The following is a 19,449-nucleotide window of genomic DNA, read 5'->3' as shown; positions in this document are numbered from 1 at the left end:
GTTCGAGAGCGGTGACGTTTGATCGTTTTTCGTCTTGAGTAATTGTGTCAAGATGCTGAATTGATGTAATGATGTGTCAATTTCGTTAAGCTTAGAGCGATACTACGTGCAAGATGAAGTTTGATGTTTCTGTGTGAACCGCCTAGTGAGTAGGATCGGTATGTGAGATCAACATCGAGTTGGCCATTTGTATTTTTGAATGTTTTCTTTTGGTGCGAGGTTGAGTCCATACCTAGATTCCGGCGAGGGTTGTGACTACGGCAACAAACCAATAGATTTGCCAATCTAGAGTTGGAATGTCATCAGGTGTACATCCTTTTTGCTGCTCTTTCTGTTTGCTCAAGAAATGTTTTACATTTCATTTTTTATATCTTGTTATTGAGATAACTTTTAGTCATGTTGTACTAATAGTTGTTTTTGCAAAAGCATTTTTATTTAGTTCGGTTATTTTAAAAAGTCGCTCACCCTAAAGCAGCTCTTGACAAAATTATAAGCATGTTTGTGGGTCAATTAGTGGGTCATAAGCATGTATGTAGCGCTGCGGCTTAGAGCGACTAGAAGGCATGCTGAGGACGTCCTACTGGGTGGTGAGGCCAGTGAGGGTGTATAATTTTACCGTATCTTTGGGCAGAGTCTCTTTTTGTGTTTAAATTTTTCTTCTTTTTTATCAGGTGTTCTTCTCTTTTTTTTTTGTTTTGGTTAGGTCCTCTTCTCAAAAACAATTTTTTATGTTTTGGGTAATTCTTTTGACCTTTTTGTGTTTCATTTGGTTTCAATGAAACTTGCAAACGGGTTTCAAAAGAATAGTTTATCCAGTTTTTATCTAGGTTTAATCCGGTTTGGGTACCGTGGGACTTTCTTTTTGATACCGTTGGTTTTTCTTAGCATTATAAAGCTGCGTTGGTTAGTTTAAGCTTACGCTTACAATTCCTTCCAACTGGGTTAAAGAAAACTTTGAAACACGTGAATTTAAGTTTGAGTTGTTACCAGTGAGATTTGAAACTTAAAATTTTTTTATTAAACAGTTCTACGTGGGCGAGTTGTGCGAGTTTGCTGGAAGGAGTGTGTGAATTGTGGGCGAGTAAAGAGACTATTTGAAATTTACAAAATAAACTCACATAAAAAGGTTAGTTTCCTGTAATTTATTTTCAAATTCATTAAATTACAGTTGGAATTTTTGAATTAAACTGTAGAGGTATCAGTTAACCGCTTTTGTATTGAAATTTACCCGGTTTATTAATATATTTTCGTTGTTAAATAGCAATTCAAAAAGCTTAGAGAAAAAATTTGTGCCTTTTTATTTGTTTTGTTTCTTCTAGGTGAAAGATTCTGACATTAATCTCATACAATCTAAGCTTAGAAAACATTGTGGCATCGTTTCAAATATGCGTCGTTATGTTCTTAAAACTGTTATGGTTGAATATTATGACTTTTATACGAAGACTATTTTGCAGTCTGGATTATTGGTGTATGGTTGACCTTCCTACACAAACTTTTTACCCCTGTTCTGATCCATAAGAAAACTATTCGATTGTTTTTTTTTTCAAAAGAAATTATGAAAGTATTCGACAAGTTTCTGATGACGAAAAAATTTTAACAGTTCACGAGCTGCATGTATGAAATCCTCAAAATTGTCTTGCGATTAATAGCAGAACAACAAACCGAAACTTTTTTAGATGAGCGTTTTGTATTTGATTAATTGTCGTATATGACCAGAAGTTCAACCTTTAAATTGAGAAAAATTCCTAGTTTTGGAAGCAAATTTCAAAGAACTTCATTGAGTTACAGAGAAACAAGCTCTTTAAAAAACTTAGACAAAAATTCCTAATTCAATAATTTTTTGATCAGGTTTCTAATTCAGATATTCAACGCATTGCCCACGAATTTCATGGTTTGTTTGTTTTAAGCAAGGAAGAGCTGATCAATTTCTTGTTTTTTGTTGACATCTTTTATTGGATGCAAGAATAATGCCAGAAAATGACAGATTTTAAGTGCCTGCATGTTTCAAGTTCTTTAAAAAATTAATTGTATATGGTTTTCAAAGCGTCTGTATATGGTTTTCAAAGACATATTTTAGAGTCAGAGTAAAAAAAATCCATTGGAAAACAGTTTTTAAAGAATAATGACTAGAATGACTAGAATAATGACAAAAAAAATGAAAAAATTTCAAAAAATTTTTCACAATTTTTTGCGGAGTTGCTAAGTTCTTGATTCCTAAAATTGCGCTAAAAAACTCCCAAAACTACCTTTGCTTGAGTAAAACTAAATTCAAGGCTTAAATTAGGCTAAAATAAGTTATTGCAATTACTAACTACCTTACTAATTAGCTCGAAATTAGACCAAAAATCAAAAACTCCTGGTTTTTCTTAACAGTGTGAGAATTTTTTCAAAATTTTAAATGTCGCTTGAATCACGACTGAAAGTATTTTTATTTTAAATGTCACTGAACCTTGTCTGATGATTATTTGTGGCTGCTGATTTTGGGTGGAAAACAAAAAATTGAAAAAAAAAACTTAACACACCCGAATACAAAGTTCCTCCCCATTTTCAATGGTCGGAAGAACAATGTATAGTAGTCTACTAGAGGACCAAATTTAAAATTTTTGTAGTTTTACTTTTGCCAATTTCCGGTCTAAGTGGTTGTTTTTTTAAGTGCTAATTGCTTCCGATCCAACCGTTAGAAATGGTTCAAACTACAACACTTGTTACAGCCGCATGGTCTCAGTTAGGTGTTAACTGGCCTCAACTGATGATAGAGAGGCTTCAAGGGATGGGAAAAAACTAGTAGAAGCAATAACCGTCAATTGAACAAGTTCAAGTTTTGTTTTGAAATCGAGTAGGGATGACAAGGACTAGCGATTTTCAGAAATTAAGAAAGACGAATTTGAAATCTTGTCTTCTTCAATTTGGTTTTATACCGACTATGATTGAACAATCATTTTAAAGATGGATGCAGAGCCTGGACCCTATGTTATTAACCTGTCCAGATAATGCAATCAATCTGCTGCTTTCTGTTTAATCAAGGTTTACTTTTCTTTTCCCAATGTTTTCTTTATGTTTTCAGATAAATATAACTTTTTTCTTTTGTTTTAAAGTCTCAAACTACGTACTTCGTTTGGCAGTGCTCTGTAATCCGATTGGTTTAACTGTCCCCTCACTGTTTCTGGCGCCTCACTGTTTAATTGTTGTTACATGCATAATAACCATTAACAATGAGAAATAAATTTTTTCTTACCTATTAGTTTTGTTGAGGATTCCGCAACGAGCGAAAATAGGTAGTTCTTTTGAACTCTGAATTAAGCGGATTCCGCAAATGTAGGTGCTCTCCGCAAAAAATTGCAGATTTTACTGAAAATTTGCGGATTCCGCTTACAATTTGCGGATTCCGCTTACAATTTCCGGAATCCACTAACAATTTTTGGATTTCGTTTACAATTTACGGATTCTACCAACAATTGGGAATTCCGCGACAACTTGATATAATAAATAAATGTCTTATTATTTGCTTATGGATTCCACAAGCTGTTCCAGATTCCGCTCATTTTTTTCTGCCTTCCACACAAATTTTGTAGCAAATTCTGCAAAGTTGACTGTTTTTGGAGGTAGAGTGTTTTAGCTTTTTGTTCAAGGAATCCAAAAGAGCAAAAAAAATTACTGAAAGAGCAATATTGCGGATTCCGCAACAATTCTGTTTTTGGCCCATTGCGAAACCCGTATACATATCACAAACTTGGCAGTTCAGACTCGTAATAACGCAAAACGAGTTTTTTACGCAAGCATTTGCATGCAAAACCTAAAATTTTGTGTGCATTACGTAGTCCTGGATACACGAATGTGGGATTTTTTCTTTCTAACTGATATGTATTTTATGAAACTCTTCAGGGTTGATATATCATAATCAAGCTCGCTTTTTAGTTCTGATTTGAACGAATTAAATTTTTTCAGAAGAGTTTTACCTGTGCCTTGAAAAAGTGATTGGAAAATATTGATTCTTAGTCTAATTTGTTGGCTGAGTTGGCTTACAGTTGCTCTTTTATGCTTAAATTGAGGCAATGAAAAAAACTTAATATTTAACAAATTAGATCAGCTAATAAATATTAAATTTTCTGCAAATAAAATTGATAATTATTGAAATTTTGATTTAATTTTTTGTTGCTCTAGTCAGTTTGCTGCGAAACAATTTGTCAAGTTTGTTTATTTTGATATGACTGCCGAATACGCATAAATTATTGCTTTTTGTTAGATTCTTTTGTCACAGCGCGCAGAAAATTTCATTCTAACTTGAAAAAAAAAATTTCTGTAGTTTTAAGCTTGGGAACCTTGTATGCTTCGTGCACAGTAACCTGCTATTCCTGTTATTACTTTGGATTGGTTTTCCGGATTCGTAGAAGGCTCAGACCTAGTGTTTTCTCATAGTAGAACTTCGACCTTTCATTGGAATGACTAAAATGGTTTACTGAGCCCGTTCAAAACAGAATTGAAACGTTTCTTTTGCGTTTTTTTTTCGAAAAATTTAAGGAAAAAAACAGCCCAAAACTATTTTATTTTGACCCATGGACGCCCTTGTAGTTTTTATGGATCAGTTGATCAAAACTTCATGTCATAAAAAAATTATGATACACTAGGCTTCAATAAATAAGTAGACACTTTGAAAAAAAGTTCACGTCAGATGTGAAGTTTTCTAAAACATTTCTATTCATGCTTGCATTTTTAATTTTCAATTTAGCAAATTGATTTCGAATCCAATTTTAAAAAAAGATTTCGAGCTGTGGTTTTACGCAAGCTTGGCTGGTCATTGCCGAAAGTCGCATAAAAAAAGGGATCTTATCCTTCGACAGCTGCAAAATTGTAAAAAAAAAATGAGAAATAGTGGGTTTGAGGGTGCAGAATGATCAGGGCGTCCAATGAAACTAAACGAAAGAGATCGCCGGCAATTCATTAGTTGGTTGAAAAAAGACAACGCTCTATCCCTCGAAAAAATGAGAATGTTCATTAATATTTTTAGCAAAAAAAAAACTATTTCCGAAATTACTTTGAGCAGCGGATTACATAAAATGGGGTTTATAGGAAGAGCAGCAGCAAGGAAAAATAATCTAAAGTAGCAACACCAAGCTTTACGTTTAAAATGGGCTAAGGCTAAAAAACAACTCTCAGTAGAGCAATGGGAGACGGTCGTTTTCAGGACGGCTGCCGTTTTGGACGGTTGAGTGATGGCCGAGTTGATGCCTGGCGAGAGCGTGCCCGCACCGAGCGCCCATGGATCATAGTCGATAATTTTTGTCTCGGGAATCCATTATAATCGATTAGAATCCATGAGCGCTCGGTGCGGGTGGCAATTGTTATGCTCTCATAAACACAACTACAAGAAGTTATAGTCGGTTTCCTTTAAGGCTCTGGGGTGAATACCAACCAATGGGTGGCGTCTTCTTCTCACAACGCCTCAATATGTACAGATACAGTGCTGATTTAAATTAACCGGACAAAACGCGTTAAACTTGAAATTTAAAACGCGTTTTTCTCAAATTGGGTTGAGTTTGGGTGAAAACTTATGAAGACAAAACTTGCTTAAACTTTTAGCAGAACTAATATGGTGCAATTTGTTTTGCAAAATTCGGGCCCAAAATTTTACCCCAAAAATGGGTCATTTTGGCTTTTCTTAGTTAATCAAAAATTACGCCAAAAATACCCAGTCGATCACAGACATAATTATGTCAAAGTGAGCCCCTTAGGTAGCCCAACAAACTTTATGAAGGGTGTATTCTCCAAAACACTGTATAATTTAATTTATTTTGTTTGATAGACAAAAAAGGTCATTTTTACTATATAAAATACCAACTTTTTATTTAAAAACAATTTTTAAACAACATGCAATTTTTTTTGGAGACAATACCCTTCTTAAAGTTTGTTGAGCTACCTAAGGGGCTCACTTTGATATAATAATGTCTGTGATCGACTGGGTATTTTTGGCGTAATTTTTTATTAACTAAGAAAAGCCAAAATGACCCATTTTTGGGGTAAAATTTTGGGCCCGAATTTTGCAAAACAAATTACACAATATTAATTCTGCTAAAATTTTAAGCAAGTTTTGTCTTCATAAGTTTTCACCCAAACTCAACCCAATTTGAGAAAAATGCGTTTCAAATTTGAAGTTTAACGCGTTTTGTCCGGTTAACTTAAATCAGCACTGTACCTCGTATATCGATTAATTGGAGCGGGCGTCAAATGAGAATTTGGGTGGTTATATGTTCCAAGACGACAATGGTTCTATTCATTGGGCTGAGATGGTCAATCAGTGGATTTCGGACCATAGGGTCATTAGAGAAGACTGGCTTAAGCATAGTCCAGACTTAAATCCATTCCAATAGAAAAGGTTTCGGCGTATATGAAACGGCAGTTTAGACCTATGAAGGTGAACGCCGAAAATTAAGAACAAACTGTACTTTTTAGGGAATCAATTCCGTATTCGTTTTTTAAAAATTTGTACAAATCGTTACCAACACTGTGTAAATATCTCTTGCAAAAATCGGGGCTTCAATGTTTTTCATGATACTTTTTGAGGGTGTCAACTTTTTTCTGTTGCCCTGTGTAAGATTTTATAGGTCATCAGGTAGTCTAATATCTGATGAGTGGTTCGAAAATCCTAAAATCTCACTGACTCATAGTAACAGCATGGGTCACAAAGAAGGCGGAAGGCAACTTCTTCAAATCTAGCTTAGTGATGCAAAACTGAAACGGTAATGACATAGTGGAGGTATTGCTTATGCAGCTGTCCCAATATTCCCAATTCTTTGGGTTCAAAACTCGTTGGACCCAAAATTTCCTGAATTTTTTAAAAAACTAATTGTTTTTATAAAATAGTTAAAATGACATTTTTAATTGAAAAACGAAATTTTAATACAAAGTTTCAGATTTTGGACTCTTTTTTTACTTTAGGGGGCAAAATAAGAAATTCGCTGATATTGAACCAGAGGATACTAGAAGCTGTAGTCGTGAAAACACCAAAGAAAAATGTCGGAAGCCCTTGATCAAGTTTTACTTTTGTGGCGTTGTGACTGAAAAAGTAAAAGTTGAGGCATTGTGACTGCGTTGTTACTTGTGAGAGATCTTCATAGACGTTTCGAGAAAATTCCTTTTAATATTGTTTTTACAACCAAAAAGTTACGCAATTTCTCACCCATACTGAAAGGACGTCTCCCTGCGATTACTCGAAGTAATATAGTGTACAAAGATACCTGTCCGACAGTCATCCACCCACCGACAGTCATCCAACCACCAGGATTTTCAATAAACAAAACTTTTCAACTTTTTTTGAGGAACGCGATTCTAAAACGCGTCTTAGAATTGTTAACCAATTTCATCCTCAAGATGTTTGAAGCGAGAAATCAAAAATTTTAAAACTGTGTCAGGATGAAGTCTGTCAATATAAGCTTCCCGAGTTGTATCTAATTCAACTTGACATACTTCTCATCGGCTTAGTTACCGCGCGATACAAAAAACTTTAGTGAAAAAGCGAGGTGATTTGAGAAGAAAGTTAAGTGATAGTTACAAAGTACAATTTATAAAAGTAGATGCTTTATCTTTGATATCATTATTTACATACAGAGACTTCTCAACTAGTGTAGTTGAATGTTGTGGTCCAGACTGTTCCGGGTTATTCAGGATGAGCTGCTTCCAGCTTTTGGACCAACCTGGGAAAATTCTTATCATACTTACTGTTGGTAGAGAGATCGAAATAAAATTTGCCTGCCAGATACATTCCAAGTTTCCCTTTAGGCTCGCAGTTCTCCTGTACGCGAAGATAGACTATGTTCTTTGAGTCAGTGTACTGGGCATACTCGAACTCCAACATGCAATTTTTGCTTTTTGCATACGCGTCAGAATAACAGCAAATAACACAACTAGCATTGTCCACTGCTTGCGCCATTTCTTCAACAAGACCCTGGCCTGTGTGCATTTTATCCTCGTCTATCCAGATTTCGACTTTGATCGTTTTGCGAAGATCTGCCACCATTTTTTTCACGACAGCTTTCTCGTTGTGCGAATAACTGATCATTATATGCTTTTTCGGGCTGTTTTCCATCAAATCTTCTGGATTGACCAAATTTATTTTTGAACAGTCAAGATCATCTCCACCATCAGTGTTCATCTTTGTTGTTATGTTACGAAGTGATAGGGGAATGTCGTCAGCTTCATCTGGAGATAACTTTTCAGCTTCATCTGTTAATAGTTTGAAATGAAAGAACTTATAAACCATCGTTAAGCAAACTTGCGTTTGATTATCGAAAAGAAACTATTGGCTAGAAACGTCGTGATTCTGATGCTTTTGAGTACAGTTAAAGATCGAAAGAACTCGGGTTGACCGACAAACACCGAAAATGCTTATCATACAGTTTCATACATCAAGTGTATGGGAAACTGTTTGTCATACAATTTTCATACAATTTCATAAAATGGTTGAAAAATGATTTTAACTAGTATCTGCGGCTTTTGATTCTAATAAAACAGTCTGGTGAGGAAAAAACCGAGGTTTTTGTTTTTTGAAAGAAATGTCTATTACACAACTCCCATTTGAAATTGCCCCTAAAATTTTTTTGAGTTTTTTTCAACAGCAAAACTAGTTTAGTACACAAACAAACATTTTCCAAAACTCTCTTTTTTTGCATGCAAAATTTACTTTTTTGTGTGCATAACGTAATCCTGGATACACAAAAGCTGTTTTTTTTCGTATATTTGGAAATTATTTTTTCAAAAAGGCTCAAAACGCCTCCTTCTTTTGTATGGCATGTTACTTTCATTATATCATTTGTGAGAGACAGCTTTAAAACAATTCAGGTCGTTTTGTATGAATTGTAAGTGCAAGACCGTCCATCCTTTGGTGCTTCGAGTAAGCCAAAGTCTTTGTCACTTGCGTTCGGTGACGAACCCAACCCAAAGTTTTCAGAAATTAAATAAGAAAATAAATCAAACTTTCGGTTTATGGAAAAATACTTATCATACGGTTTTCATTTATAGAAAAATGCTTATTTCATACAATTTTCTGTACATGTGGCATTGTATGGAATTGTATGGAATTGTATGGTAAGAAGTTTTTTGTAAATGGAAATTGTATGATAAGAAGTTTTGGTCAACCCCGGACCTTTGCGCCCAAGGTGAATCGGAGGCGACGCGAGGTTCCAGACCAAAGAGGAGATGGTGCGACCAAGAAACAAAGTTTTGCAACCTTCATGGCCGAGGAGGAGAGGGTGTTGGTTTCCAGACCAAGGCGGTAATGGCTTGAGCAAGAGAAAATTTCTTGCAGCTTTCGCAATTAATGTGGAGACGACACGACTTTCGCGACCGAGGTGGAGAAGGAGTGACTTTCGCGACCAAGGCAAGACGAGTTTTTCAGAGCAAGACGGAGATTCGCGACTTTCCAGACGACTGGTCGCGCATTCGTCTGGAAAGTCGCGCAGTCTCTGTCTTTAATTGTTCGCGAAATAAACGCCGTCTCCAACTCTGATCTGGAAAGTCGCCCCTTCTCACCTCAATCGCAAAAACCGCCAAAACTTTTTCCTGGTTGCGCTGACTCCACGTGTTGGTCTTTAAAGTCACACAATCTCCACCTCAGCCAAGTCTCCACGTCTTCACCTTTGCGACGACTCCACCTTAACCGCAAAAACCACGCGAAATTTGTTCTTGATCGCGCCAAATACACCCTACTCGCGTTCCAGACGACTGCGTTCCAGGCGACTGCGTGGAGTCGGCGCGGTTAATGTGGAGTAGGTAGGACTTCCGCCACCATGCAGAGTCGGCCAATGTGGAGTCGGCGTTCCAGACGACTGCGTGGAGTCGGTGCGATTAATGTGGAGTCATCAGGACTTCCGCCACCATGTGGAGACGGAGAGACTTTCGCGACCACGGCGGAGGTGGTGCAAACAAGAAAATACAATGACAAAGCGAAAGAAAAAAAAGAAAACAAAATGTAGAATTTCGCGACAGAGGGAGAAAGGGCGTGATTTCCGCAACCAAGGTGGAAATGACGCAATTTTTCAGAGCAAGACGGAGACTGCGAGAGTTTCAAGATGACTGCGCGACGCAGAATAGGTGTCTCGCTGCTTTTGCGACCGAGGTGGAGACGGCACAACATTCCAGATCAAGGCGGAACGGCGCGACATTTGCAACCAAGGTGGAGATTACGCGTCATACGTCGCGACTAAGAAAAAAAAGTTCGCGCGGTTTTCGCGACCCAGGTGGAGACGGCGCAACATTCCAGATCAAATCAAGGTGAAACGGTGCGCCATTTTGCGACCGATGCGGAGATGGTGCGACCAAGAAAAATTTTGTGAAGACGGTGTGACTTTCATGAATATGGTGGTAGACGGCACGTTTTGCAATCGAGGTTGAGACGGTGCGACTATTGCGAGTAAGGTGTATTTGGCGCGATCAAGAACAAAGTTCGCGTGGTTTTTGCGGCTGAGGTAGAGACGTCGCAAAGGTGGAGACGTGGAGACGCGGCTGAGGTGGAGATTGCGTGACTTTAAAGACCAACACGAGGAGTCGGCGCAACCAGGAAAAATTTTAGCGATTTTTGCGATTGAGGTGAGAAGGGGCGACTTTCCGGATCAGAGTTGGAGACGGCGTTCATTTCGCGAACAAGTAAAGATTGCGCGACTTTTGCGACCAAGGTGGAGTTGATGCGACTTTCACGACCAACCAGGAGACGTAGCGACCACGAAAAAATTTATCGTAGCTTTCGTGAACGAGGCCGAGACGGCGCGACTTTCGCGACCAAGGCAGAGACGGCACGACTTTTCAAAGCAAGGCGGAGACGACGCGGATTTCCAGACCAAGGGGGAATCTGCACGACAAAGAGACAATTCCTTGCAATCTTTGCGACCAACGTGGAGACGGCGCGACTCTCACGACCAAGGCGGAGACGGCACGTCTAAGAAACAATTCGTCCAGACCTTCGCGAACAAGGTAGTGACGACGGTGACTTTCCAGACCTAGGCGGAGACAGCACAAAATTCAGTCCAAGGCGGAGAAAGGACCGAGTTGGACCTAGTTCAGACCAAGGCTTTCGAATTTTGGACCGAGTTAAGATGTTGCAACTACCGGTATCAAGGTGGAGACGGCTCAAGGTGGAGACGGTATTGCGACCGAAGTGGAGACAAGTTGATCTTCGCGACCAAGGTGGGGACGGTGCGACTTCTGCGTCAAGGTGGAAACGGCCGAACACAGAAAAGTTTTTGGTCTACTTCTGCGACCGACGTTGACAGTGCGCATTTTCCTGACCGACGTGGAAACGGCACGATTCTCGCAATTAAAATCAACACAGCTCGACTTTCGCGACCAAGATGTAGACGGTGCAACTTTCATAGTCGTGACGAAAAGTTGAAACTGGAAAGGCTGGAGATAACTTCGCGCCGTGGGTTGCGCGCATACCAATTTACACTCAAATTTCAAGGTTGCGCCGAGAGTTTGAGTCTGAAAAGTCTAGAAATGAGTCGCACGTGGGTCGCGATAATCTAGACATACCAAAACTTGGTCGCGGATGTCTGGACATGGGTCGCGAAAGTCCGCACATGGGTCTCGAAAGTTTTGACTTGGGTCGCGAATGTCTGGAAATTCCAAAATTTGGTCACGAAAGTGTAGTAAATGTGTGTCCAGACTTTCGCGACCAAATTGTGGAATATCCAGTTTTTTTGTTAACCATGTTCAGTCTTTTACAAATTTTTTTTTGATATGTCCAGATTACCACAACCCGCGTCAGATTTCGGCTTTTCAGATTCAAATTCATGGCTCGTCTATGCGATTTGGGTCTAAATCCAGATGCGGGGCAATCCACAGAGTCTAGAGATGAGTTTGGAAAATCTAGACTTATATCGCTCCGTGGGTCGCGATAGTCTCGCATGACCAAAATTTGGTCGCAAAAGTCTGGACATGAGTTGCGAAACTCAGGACATAATAAAATTTGTTGCGAAAGTCTGTAAAAAATCTGTCCAGATTTTGGCAACCAAAAATTTGTATGTCTAGATTTTGCAACTCATGTTTAGATTTTTGCGACCAAATTTTGATGCGTTCAGACTACCGCTACCCACGGAGCGACACATCTCAAGACTTTCCAGCCTCAAACCTTCGGCGCGACAATGTAACATGGGTTTAAATCAGGGATGCGACGCGACTCACAAAGTCTTGACATGAGTCTGGGACCTCGAACCGTGAAGTCAACGCAATCATTTTATGACATTCCAAAATATAACAATTAAACATATCAAAGCTCCTTAAGGCCCTGAATGTTGCGACTGTCATTTAACTGATCTCTATTAGTTGTTGAATTAAAAAGTTTTCTTAAACTAAAAATTATGTACTGCAAACATTGAAGGCATTTGCTAAAACTTGAATAATAGAAGTAGTATCATAAATTGAAGTTTGCCACAAAACAATTGGGAAGGATTACATATGCGGATGATTTGCCACGTATAAAATTTACGATTCAAACTTATCGAAAAGTTATAAGAGCAGCTGGTATCCTCATTTTAATCTATGCAATAAAATCGCTTGGCATAAAATTCAAGATCGATACCTATCCGCTGTCAGCTTTTTAAAAAATTGTTCTAAATTTGAAAAACAAACACTTCAGATATACAATTTCCTTAGTTTCTTCGAAAGTCGGAACAACAAACTTCATAAAAAAATAAAACATTGCTGCTAAACTTGTATAACATTAGTAAACTAGTAAAAACAATCTTTCAATATATTGAGAAGAAGTAATTTTAGTTCTTAAGGCTAAGAAATGGAAATGAAAACGTTATCGCTTTACAAACTATACATTATAGCTAAACAGTGTATTGAATATAATGTTTCGATATTTATCATTGAGTTTAGTTGAAAAGTTTGACTAGCATGTTCACAAAAATTTTAAAAAAAACTCAATACCTCAAAATTTAATTATGCTTAATTTTCCATTAAGATTTGGCGTTACTTTTCCTTTTTCCTCTTTGTCTTTTGAAAGGAAAATTAGTAATGAATTTTTCCTCATCTAAGCAGTCTTTCAAGCTCTGGTTGAGAACGATGAAAGATTCAATTAAATCACATCAATTCAGAGAAACTAAATTGCAGCAAATAAAAAATTCACCACCCCTTATTTCATAAGCAAAATGAGCTGACAGAGCAATCAAGAACCCTAATTTTCAAAATTGTTAATTTTTGAGTTTTGAACGCTTCTAATGAAAAGCAAGAGAACCGCCACATTATCACAATTCTTAACTGGAAAACTTCTATCAAATTTTGGAGTCACGAAAAATTGACATGTACAATATACCAATGTGATTTTATTTAAAGTCGTAATAAACTATCTGATCTCCAAGAAAGTCTTTTCGAACCCTGTTGTAAGATAAAAAATTAAAAAATGAGAAATTGATGTCCAAATTTTACCAAGTATAAGTTTTGAAGCACATCAATCGTAGCTTTAATTAGAGGGAAGCGTCGAAATTTTTTTGAGTTGACAGGCGACTTCATAAATGCAAACTCTGTGACCTCCGAAAAACATCTGTGATCCCATAGAGCATAATTAATTTATCGTATTTTTGTTTTTTGACAGTTTGGTTTCATTCCATATAAGTGTTACAGATTTACGCAAAAACAGATGACTACCTTAAAAAATGAAGGATGTTGCCGGGTCGACCAAAAATGCTAAGCATTCATTTTATAAACATGGAAAAAAGCTAAACATAAATTTTTTGATTCATTTTCATAAGTAGGATTATTGCACGAAACGTCAATGGTTAGTGATTTTCATATGTAGAAGTGGTAATACTAGAATTTTTCCATCAACCAAATTGCTTCTCAAAGTATTTGGGCGGTGTTCAAACACTACAGCAAAAACAAACAAGACTGCTCGTATCAGGGCGAAGCCCTGATTGTTCCTACTGCCTTTTAAGGTTTATGGAGCAGTAATAACTTTTTATTATGGAGCAGTAAAGCAGTAATAAAAATTAATTGAAATAAAAGAAAATGAATTTTTTTTTATTTGAATTTTTTTAAATAAAAATCATCCTCCCACACGCCATATAAAGTACAAAAGGATAGATTTCGTTCCTTGAAACAAACCAATTATGGCAAATAAGCTTCTTTCAACCAATTTGGAACAATTTCTAAGACGGATTAAATCTCCGCTTACGCGTTAATAGCTCGAATTATATCGCGCGTTAATTGTCCCAAATTGGTCAAAATGGCCAAAATGGCAACCTTTAATCCCTCATAACTTTACGAAAAATGATCACAGGTGAAATATCTTTTCAAATTAAAGCTCAGGACAACAATACCTTTTGAATGGTATAAAAAAATTCCGTCAAAAATGGCTAGTTAAAAAGTCGAAATTTGTCTGAAGAAAAAAAAACCCACCCCGAGCACAAATATTCCGTTACTTTCGTATCGAAAGTCGGAACAATAACAAAGTCAAAAGGAAGGAAAAGAAAACAATTGTTGTGCTTACCAATCAGGGACAAAACGACGAAAAAAAGGGAACACAAAACAGCCCAGTTGAACAAAAAAAAACACCCCAAAAAGAAATGAAGGTATGTTAGAATACAAACCAGGGGGACTTGCCACAATATGGTGGCAAAAGACGCTGAACAGAAAAAAACGACAGGGGATAAAACAATGAAACAAGTATGAAGACAAGATGCATTACATCACATCTCGGGGAAAACCATCTGGCTATCAGAACAACAATTCCGATCAAGAATCACTTGGGCGGAATTTGAAACAAAAATGGCACATCCGACGGAATATCCACGTGGCAAAATCCGAAAGGTGGATACTATAATGACATCGCAACAAGATGGGGACAAATAGGAAAAAAAGGTAACTCATCAAAAAAAATTGCACCACGCAGAAACAAAGACAAAAAAGATCGCATTCGATCCAGGTTCTCGGGCCCCCACAGAGATCAAACTGCACAAGAGTAACATGTTGAGTTCCGAGTAGAGATATGAAAACAAATACACTCGAACCCAAAACAATGCCAACTGGTCAGAAAAAAAACAAAAAGTGAACACTAATCGATACCAAACTGGTAAATTTGGGATCTTATACCAAATGAACCCAAAAAAAAGTCTCCAGAAAGAACACAAAACTGGTAGAGGCACGTCAAATGTTGCCTGCAATACATCATGAAATACCACCATGCCATTGGCAACAAACACGGGGACCTTGATCTAAAAAAGTACACCCTCAATTAGACTAAAGCTGCAAGGAATGTTATGACATCGCTTTATAATGATGGCTACACGATAGGATTAAAATAACTGATCGCTAATACGTTTCAAGATAGAAAACAACTGAGAGGCTGCCAAAAAGTCATACAGCACCTATTTCTACAAAATCAGAAAAAAACTGAGCGTTCGGGACGACGGTTCAGTGATCGATGCGGTGTTGGATATCGTGAATAGTATATGATGTCCCCGTAACTTGGGCGGAATTTGAGGATGTTACGGGGACATCTGTCCCAATTCTGTAGCAATGGGACAGAATTGAGGGTGTAATCAAGCTTATGCAACTATATTTTCAAAAGTTACGCCATGGGTAATGAAGATCGACCCAAATAATAGACTATAGAGGAATACTTCAGACGTGGCGGAGCTCTCTGGATTACTCCAAGTGCCGGCACAAAACCCCACATGCTGGAACAGTATTTAAAAATCACATGGGGAGACAACCTAACACGAGACTATCAAATCTAGCAACCAAAAGCAACACAGTATGAGTTGAGACAACGTTAAATTGACTGCAGTTTCAGACTAGAAGTGCCTATAGAGACCACTGCTAACCCAGAATAAATGCACGATATAAACTTCTGATAAGAGGACGCGGAATCGAGCTTCGCGGTATAGCCATCACAAGATTGTCAAGTTGGAGACGTATCAAAATGAGGACTAAAGTTGGAGAAAAAGATATATTAATTTTAACAACAGAATTATAAGGGGTCAGAAAAAACCGGACAAAAATCTAAGGAAGCGTATGACACAGATGGTCAAAAAATAGTAAGTGTAGCACAAGAAGTTATGAAACCAACCATTTTTCAGAAAAATGCGAAAAAAAATTAGAAAAACAAATCATTACGTACACAGCGTGGGTACAAAAATTTGGTAAATAATCGATTCTACATAGAAGTAGCGGCTTTGCATTCATACCCAAAAATCTACGCCAATTTAGACAGAACAATTAAGCGACTTAGTGGCATACAAGTCAGCTCGACACAAGAGCTACCTATCTGGCGTTAGGGCTCTCCGTTAGTGATGGATGATGGTGCTCAGCAAACGATTGCTGGTTCAAATCGTACGTGCGCTGCAGTTTGCATGGTGGGCAAGTAAAACTTAGGTTAATGGGCGCTGTTTACCTGAATATTTCACTTTCGATTTAGGCCCTGCGTTGGTTGCCTAAGAAGAACCTGGAAGCCCCGGCACACCTAATGGTTGAAGAACAATCAGAGGGACCATTTGTTGAAAAGAAGAGAACGAAAAATAACAACAGGAGAAGGCAAGACGGGGAATCACCAACAGGCTCAAGGAACTAGTAAGGCCCACCAGCTCAAGGATACAAGAGGGCGAAACAAAATAGGTCGGAGGGAGCTAACCAACCGATTCAGGATTCCAGCAGGGGAACATCACCCAGTAATTAAAAACAAACAAGACAACGATAAAGAGCAAAATCCAATTACACGTCAAAAGAACGGGCGGCGTACCAAAACCTAGAGGGATAGTTTCAACCTTACCCAATTTTCAAAACTCAGATATGCAACCCTTTTTTGACCATAACGAAAATTAAAAATGAGGTTACAACAAAGCCGACACTAACAGAAAAGGCATCATCACTAATCGAGCTGATGGAATCTATGGCTAATCAAATAGAGGAAAAGGATGCAGATTAAATGAAAGCATGCCTGGAGTTCCTGATAATTTTGGGGAAGAGCAATCAAGGCTCAAATTGAGGGAGACAAAGTAATCGAAGTGTCAAGAGGAAACGAATAATCAAGCATATAAGAAAACAGGGCAATGGAAAAGTCGAGCTGCAAAAACATGACTGAATGAGAGAAAAAACAAACAGGCGACAACCCAAAAAGAACAATAAGGCAGAGCAAACAACACAACCAACGCCTAGAATGAACTGAACTAAAGACGACCTGAGAAAAAAACGAAAATGAGAATATAACCAGAAGGCCCAAATACTTAAAGAGCGGAGAATTGGGAGGAAAACGAGGAGTATATCTTCATAGTAAGTGAGAAAAAAAACTCAAACTACACACACTCTTTGAAATTTTGAGCGTAACCGTGGGAGTGTTAAGCGTCCAGTTAAATAATTCCAAATTTTTATTTAAATCCTTACGTTACATTTGTTGCCGACTTTGCGCTAAATATAATGCATTTTGCTTGTATACATCCTAAGTAAATTTTTGATTTAAAACTTGAAGTTCAGCGTTGATGTTCAAAGTATTGAGGTGACCTTCACGGCAGAAGTGAAGATATAAAGAGCTAGTCTTGAACTTAGGTCTCATGTCTAAGGTTTAAACAGGGGATAACTTGTGAAAGACCTTATTCGCTTAGCCATATAATATTCTTCATTATAACGGAGATTAGGTTTAGGGGAGAACAGCTTTATAATAGATAACTTGTAAAATGGAATTTTCCTCATACGACTGTCATTTTTAAAACTGTAACTGTCAAATGGACAACCAACAAAATTGTTTGCAAGTGGATATCCAATAGGTTTTTTGTCAGATTTTTGAGCTAAGTTTCTTAGCAGTTTTCTATACACAGGAGTTTATACTGTGAAAAATAAAACACTAGCTAGAAAACTGTTATTTTAATTGTGTTATAAATCCTTTTGACCAAAACAAAAACCATTGAGCTTTGATGGAGAAAAAGGAAAATATCCTTGCTACCTTTTAGTTGTGGAATCTGCAGCAACCTGCCTGATATGTCTCTGATTTCATCTATTGGGTGCTTGCTAAACTTCATTAGCAACTCCGGGAAATCAATCAACTCGTTGCCGATTCTATGTTGACTCATTCGTTCTAGGAGTGTAAGCGCCGCTTTTGAAGCCCTATTAGTAAAGGATTCAGAATCAGAACCAAACGTTTCGGTTCCATATATGCGAAGCAAAATGCATTCGCATTTGGAGATCGCTCCTTGCTTTAATAGCTCAACTGTAATTTGTCTGTTGTATGCCACACACGCCATAGGCCCAAACACTTCGTCAGCTGTGAATTCAAGATTTTGAAGGGTTCCTTGAGTCAATTTTGCTTGCCAATCAGATGGCAAGGTGAATTTAGCTAACAGTTGGTTAACCATGAAATCAATACTTTTTCTGACAGCTGTCACCAAGTCCTGATCTTGTGGAAGACGCCAGTCAAGCACGTAGCAGAAGATCCAGACTGTCAATGCTTTCATCATGACATTTTCTCGACTCAGGAAATCTCTAAGTGTCGCCTGAACCCCAGTGTCGCGAATGGTTGGCTGTGATTCGGGGTAATTTCGAAGGATGTTAAACAATGCTCCTAATATTGATATGGTAACGTCAAGATTTTTTTCTAGGTTTTCTGCTCCTAATATTGATATGGTAACGTCAAGACTTTTTTTTCTGCTTTCTTTTTTTACTGAATTACTTTCGAGGAATTTCACGAATTGGATATGCAGATTTTTTGAAATGATGTTTTTACACAATTCTTTGCTGAAAGCCGTCATGCTTTTGATCATTCCAAGAATTATTTTAGTACTAGCTTTAGCACGAAATTCATTTTGAAACGGTAATAGGCCGATAAAGTCCATGCGAACCATTTCTTTGCAAAAGTCTTGCGCTGATTTGGTAAGCTTTAGATCGTCCCATATTCTGGCCAAAACAATAAACTTATGCAAGACACCAATTTCTGATTGTGCTTCTCTGATTTTAGCAAATGCTTCTTCCGTTTGCTTCAACCAAGAAACATCCGCCATTAAGGTTCTTCAGTTTTCGTTAATTTAAGACGTAACTAATCGAAGTGCATTTAAGACTAACTTACGCAAGAAACTAACACGTGAATAACTTTAAATTTTTTACTTGTCCACTCTTTGCTTTTGATTTCTGAATTTAATCAGGCAAGTTACTTGTTTTTGCTTGTGTTTTGTCTGGCTAGTCCGCATATTAGCTGCTATAGACTTTACTCGTCATAGTTTGAGTTTTGTAACTGGTTTAACAATTCATTTCTCATTCGTTTAGTAGAAAAAAAAAATCAAATTGTTGAGCCATTTTCAAATAAAATTAAGTTTCTAAAAATGCAGCACTGGTTGGTTACTTTAGATTCATCACCAAAAATTAGAATGACTATTTGTTCATTGCAGAAATTGTGATAAAAATAACACATGAACACACTATGAAATTTTGTTTTCCATTAAATACTAAACTTTGTAAAAAATTATGCTCTAGTAGAAA

At 37.5% G+C, this 19,449-nt stretch overlaps 1 protein-coding gene across 1 annotated transcript; it reads right to left on the bottom strand.

Moving 5' to 3' along the window:
• Positions 1-7,523: 7,523 nt before the first annotated feature.
• On the bottom strand, positions 7,524-19,176 carry LOC134855324 (uncharacterized). Its single transcript, XM_063871821.1, has 2 exons — positions 17,924-19,176; positions 7,524-8,217 (listed from the first exon to the last, which is right to left on the bottom strand). Exons 1-2 carry the CDS (start codon positions 18,972-18,974, stop codon positions 7,652-7,654), a joined length of 1,617 nt encoding a protein of 538 aa, XP_063727891.1. The 5' UTR covers positions 18,975-19,176; the 3' UTR covers positions 7,524-7,651.
• Between the last annotated feature and the right edge of the window lie 273 nt (positions 19,177-19,449).

Source organism: Symsagittifera roscoffensis, chromosome 10 (genome assembly GCF_963678635.1).
Source record: "Symsagittifera roscoffensis chromosome 10, txSymRosc1.1, whole genome shotgun sequence".
NCBI lineage: Eukaryota > Metazoa > Xenacoelomorpha > Acoela > Convolutidae > Symsagittifera > Symsagittifera roscoffensis.
This window is presented reverse-complemented; position numbering and strand designations above follow the sequence as displayed.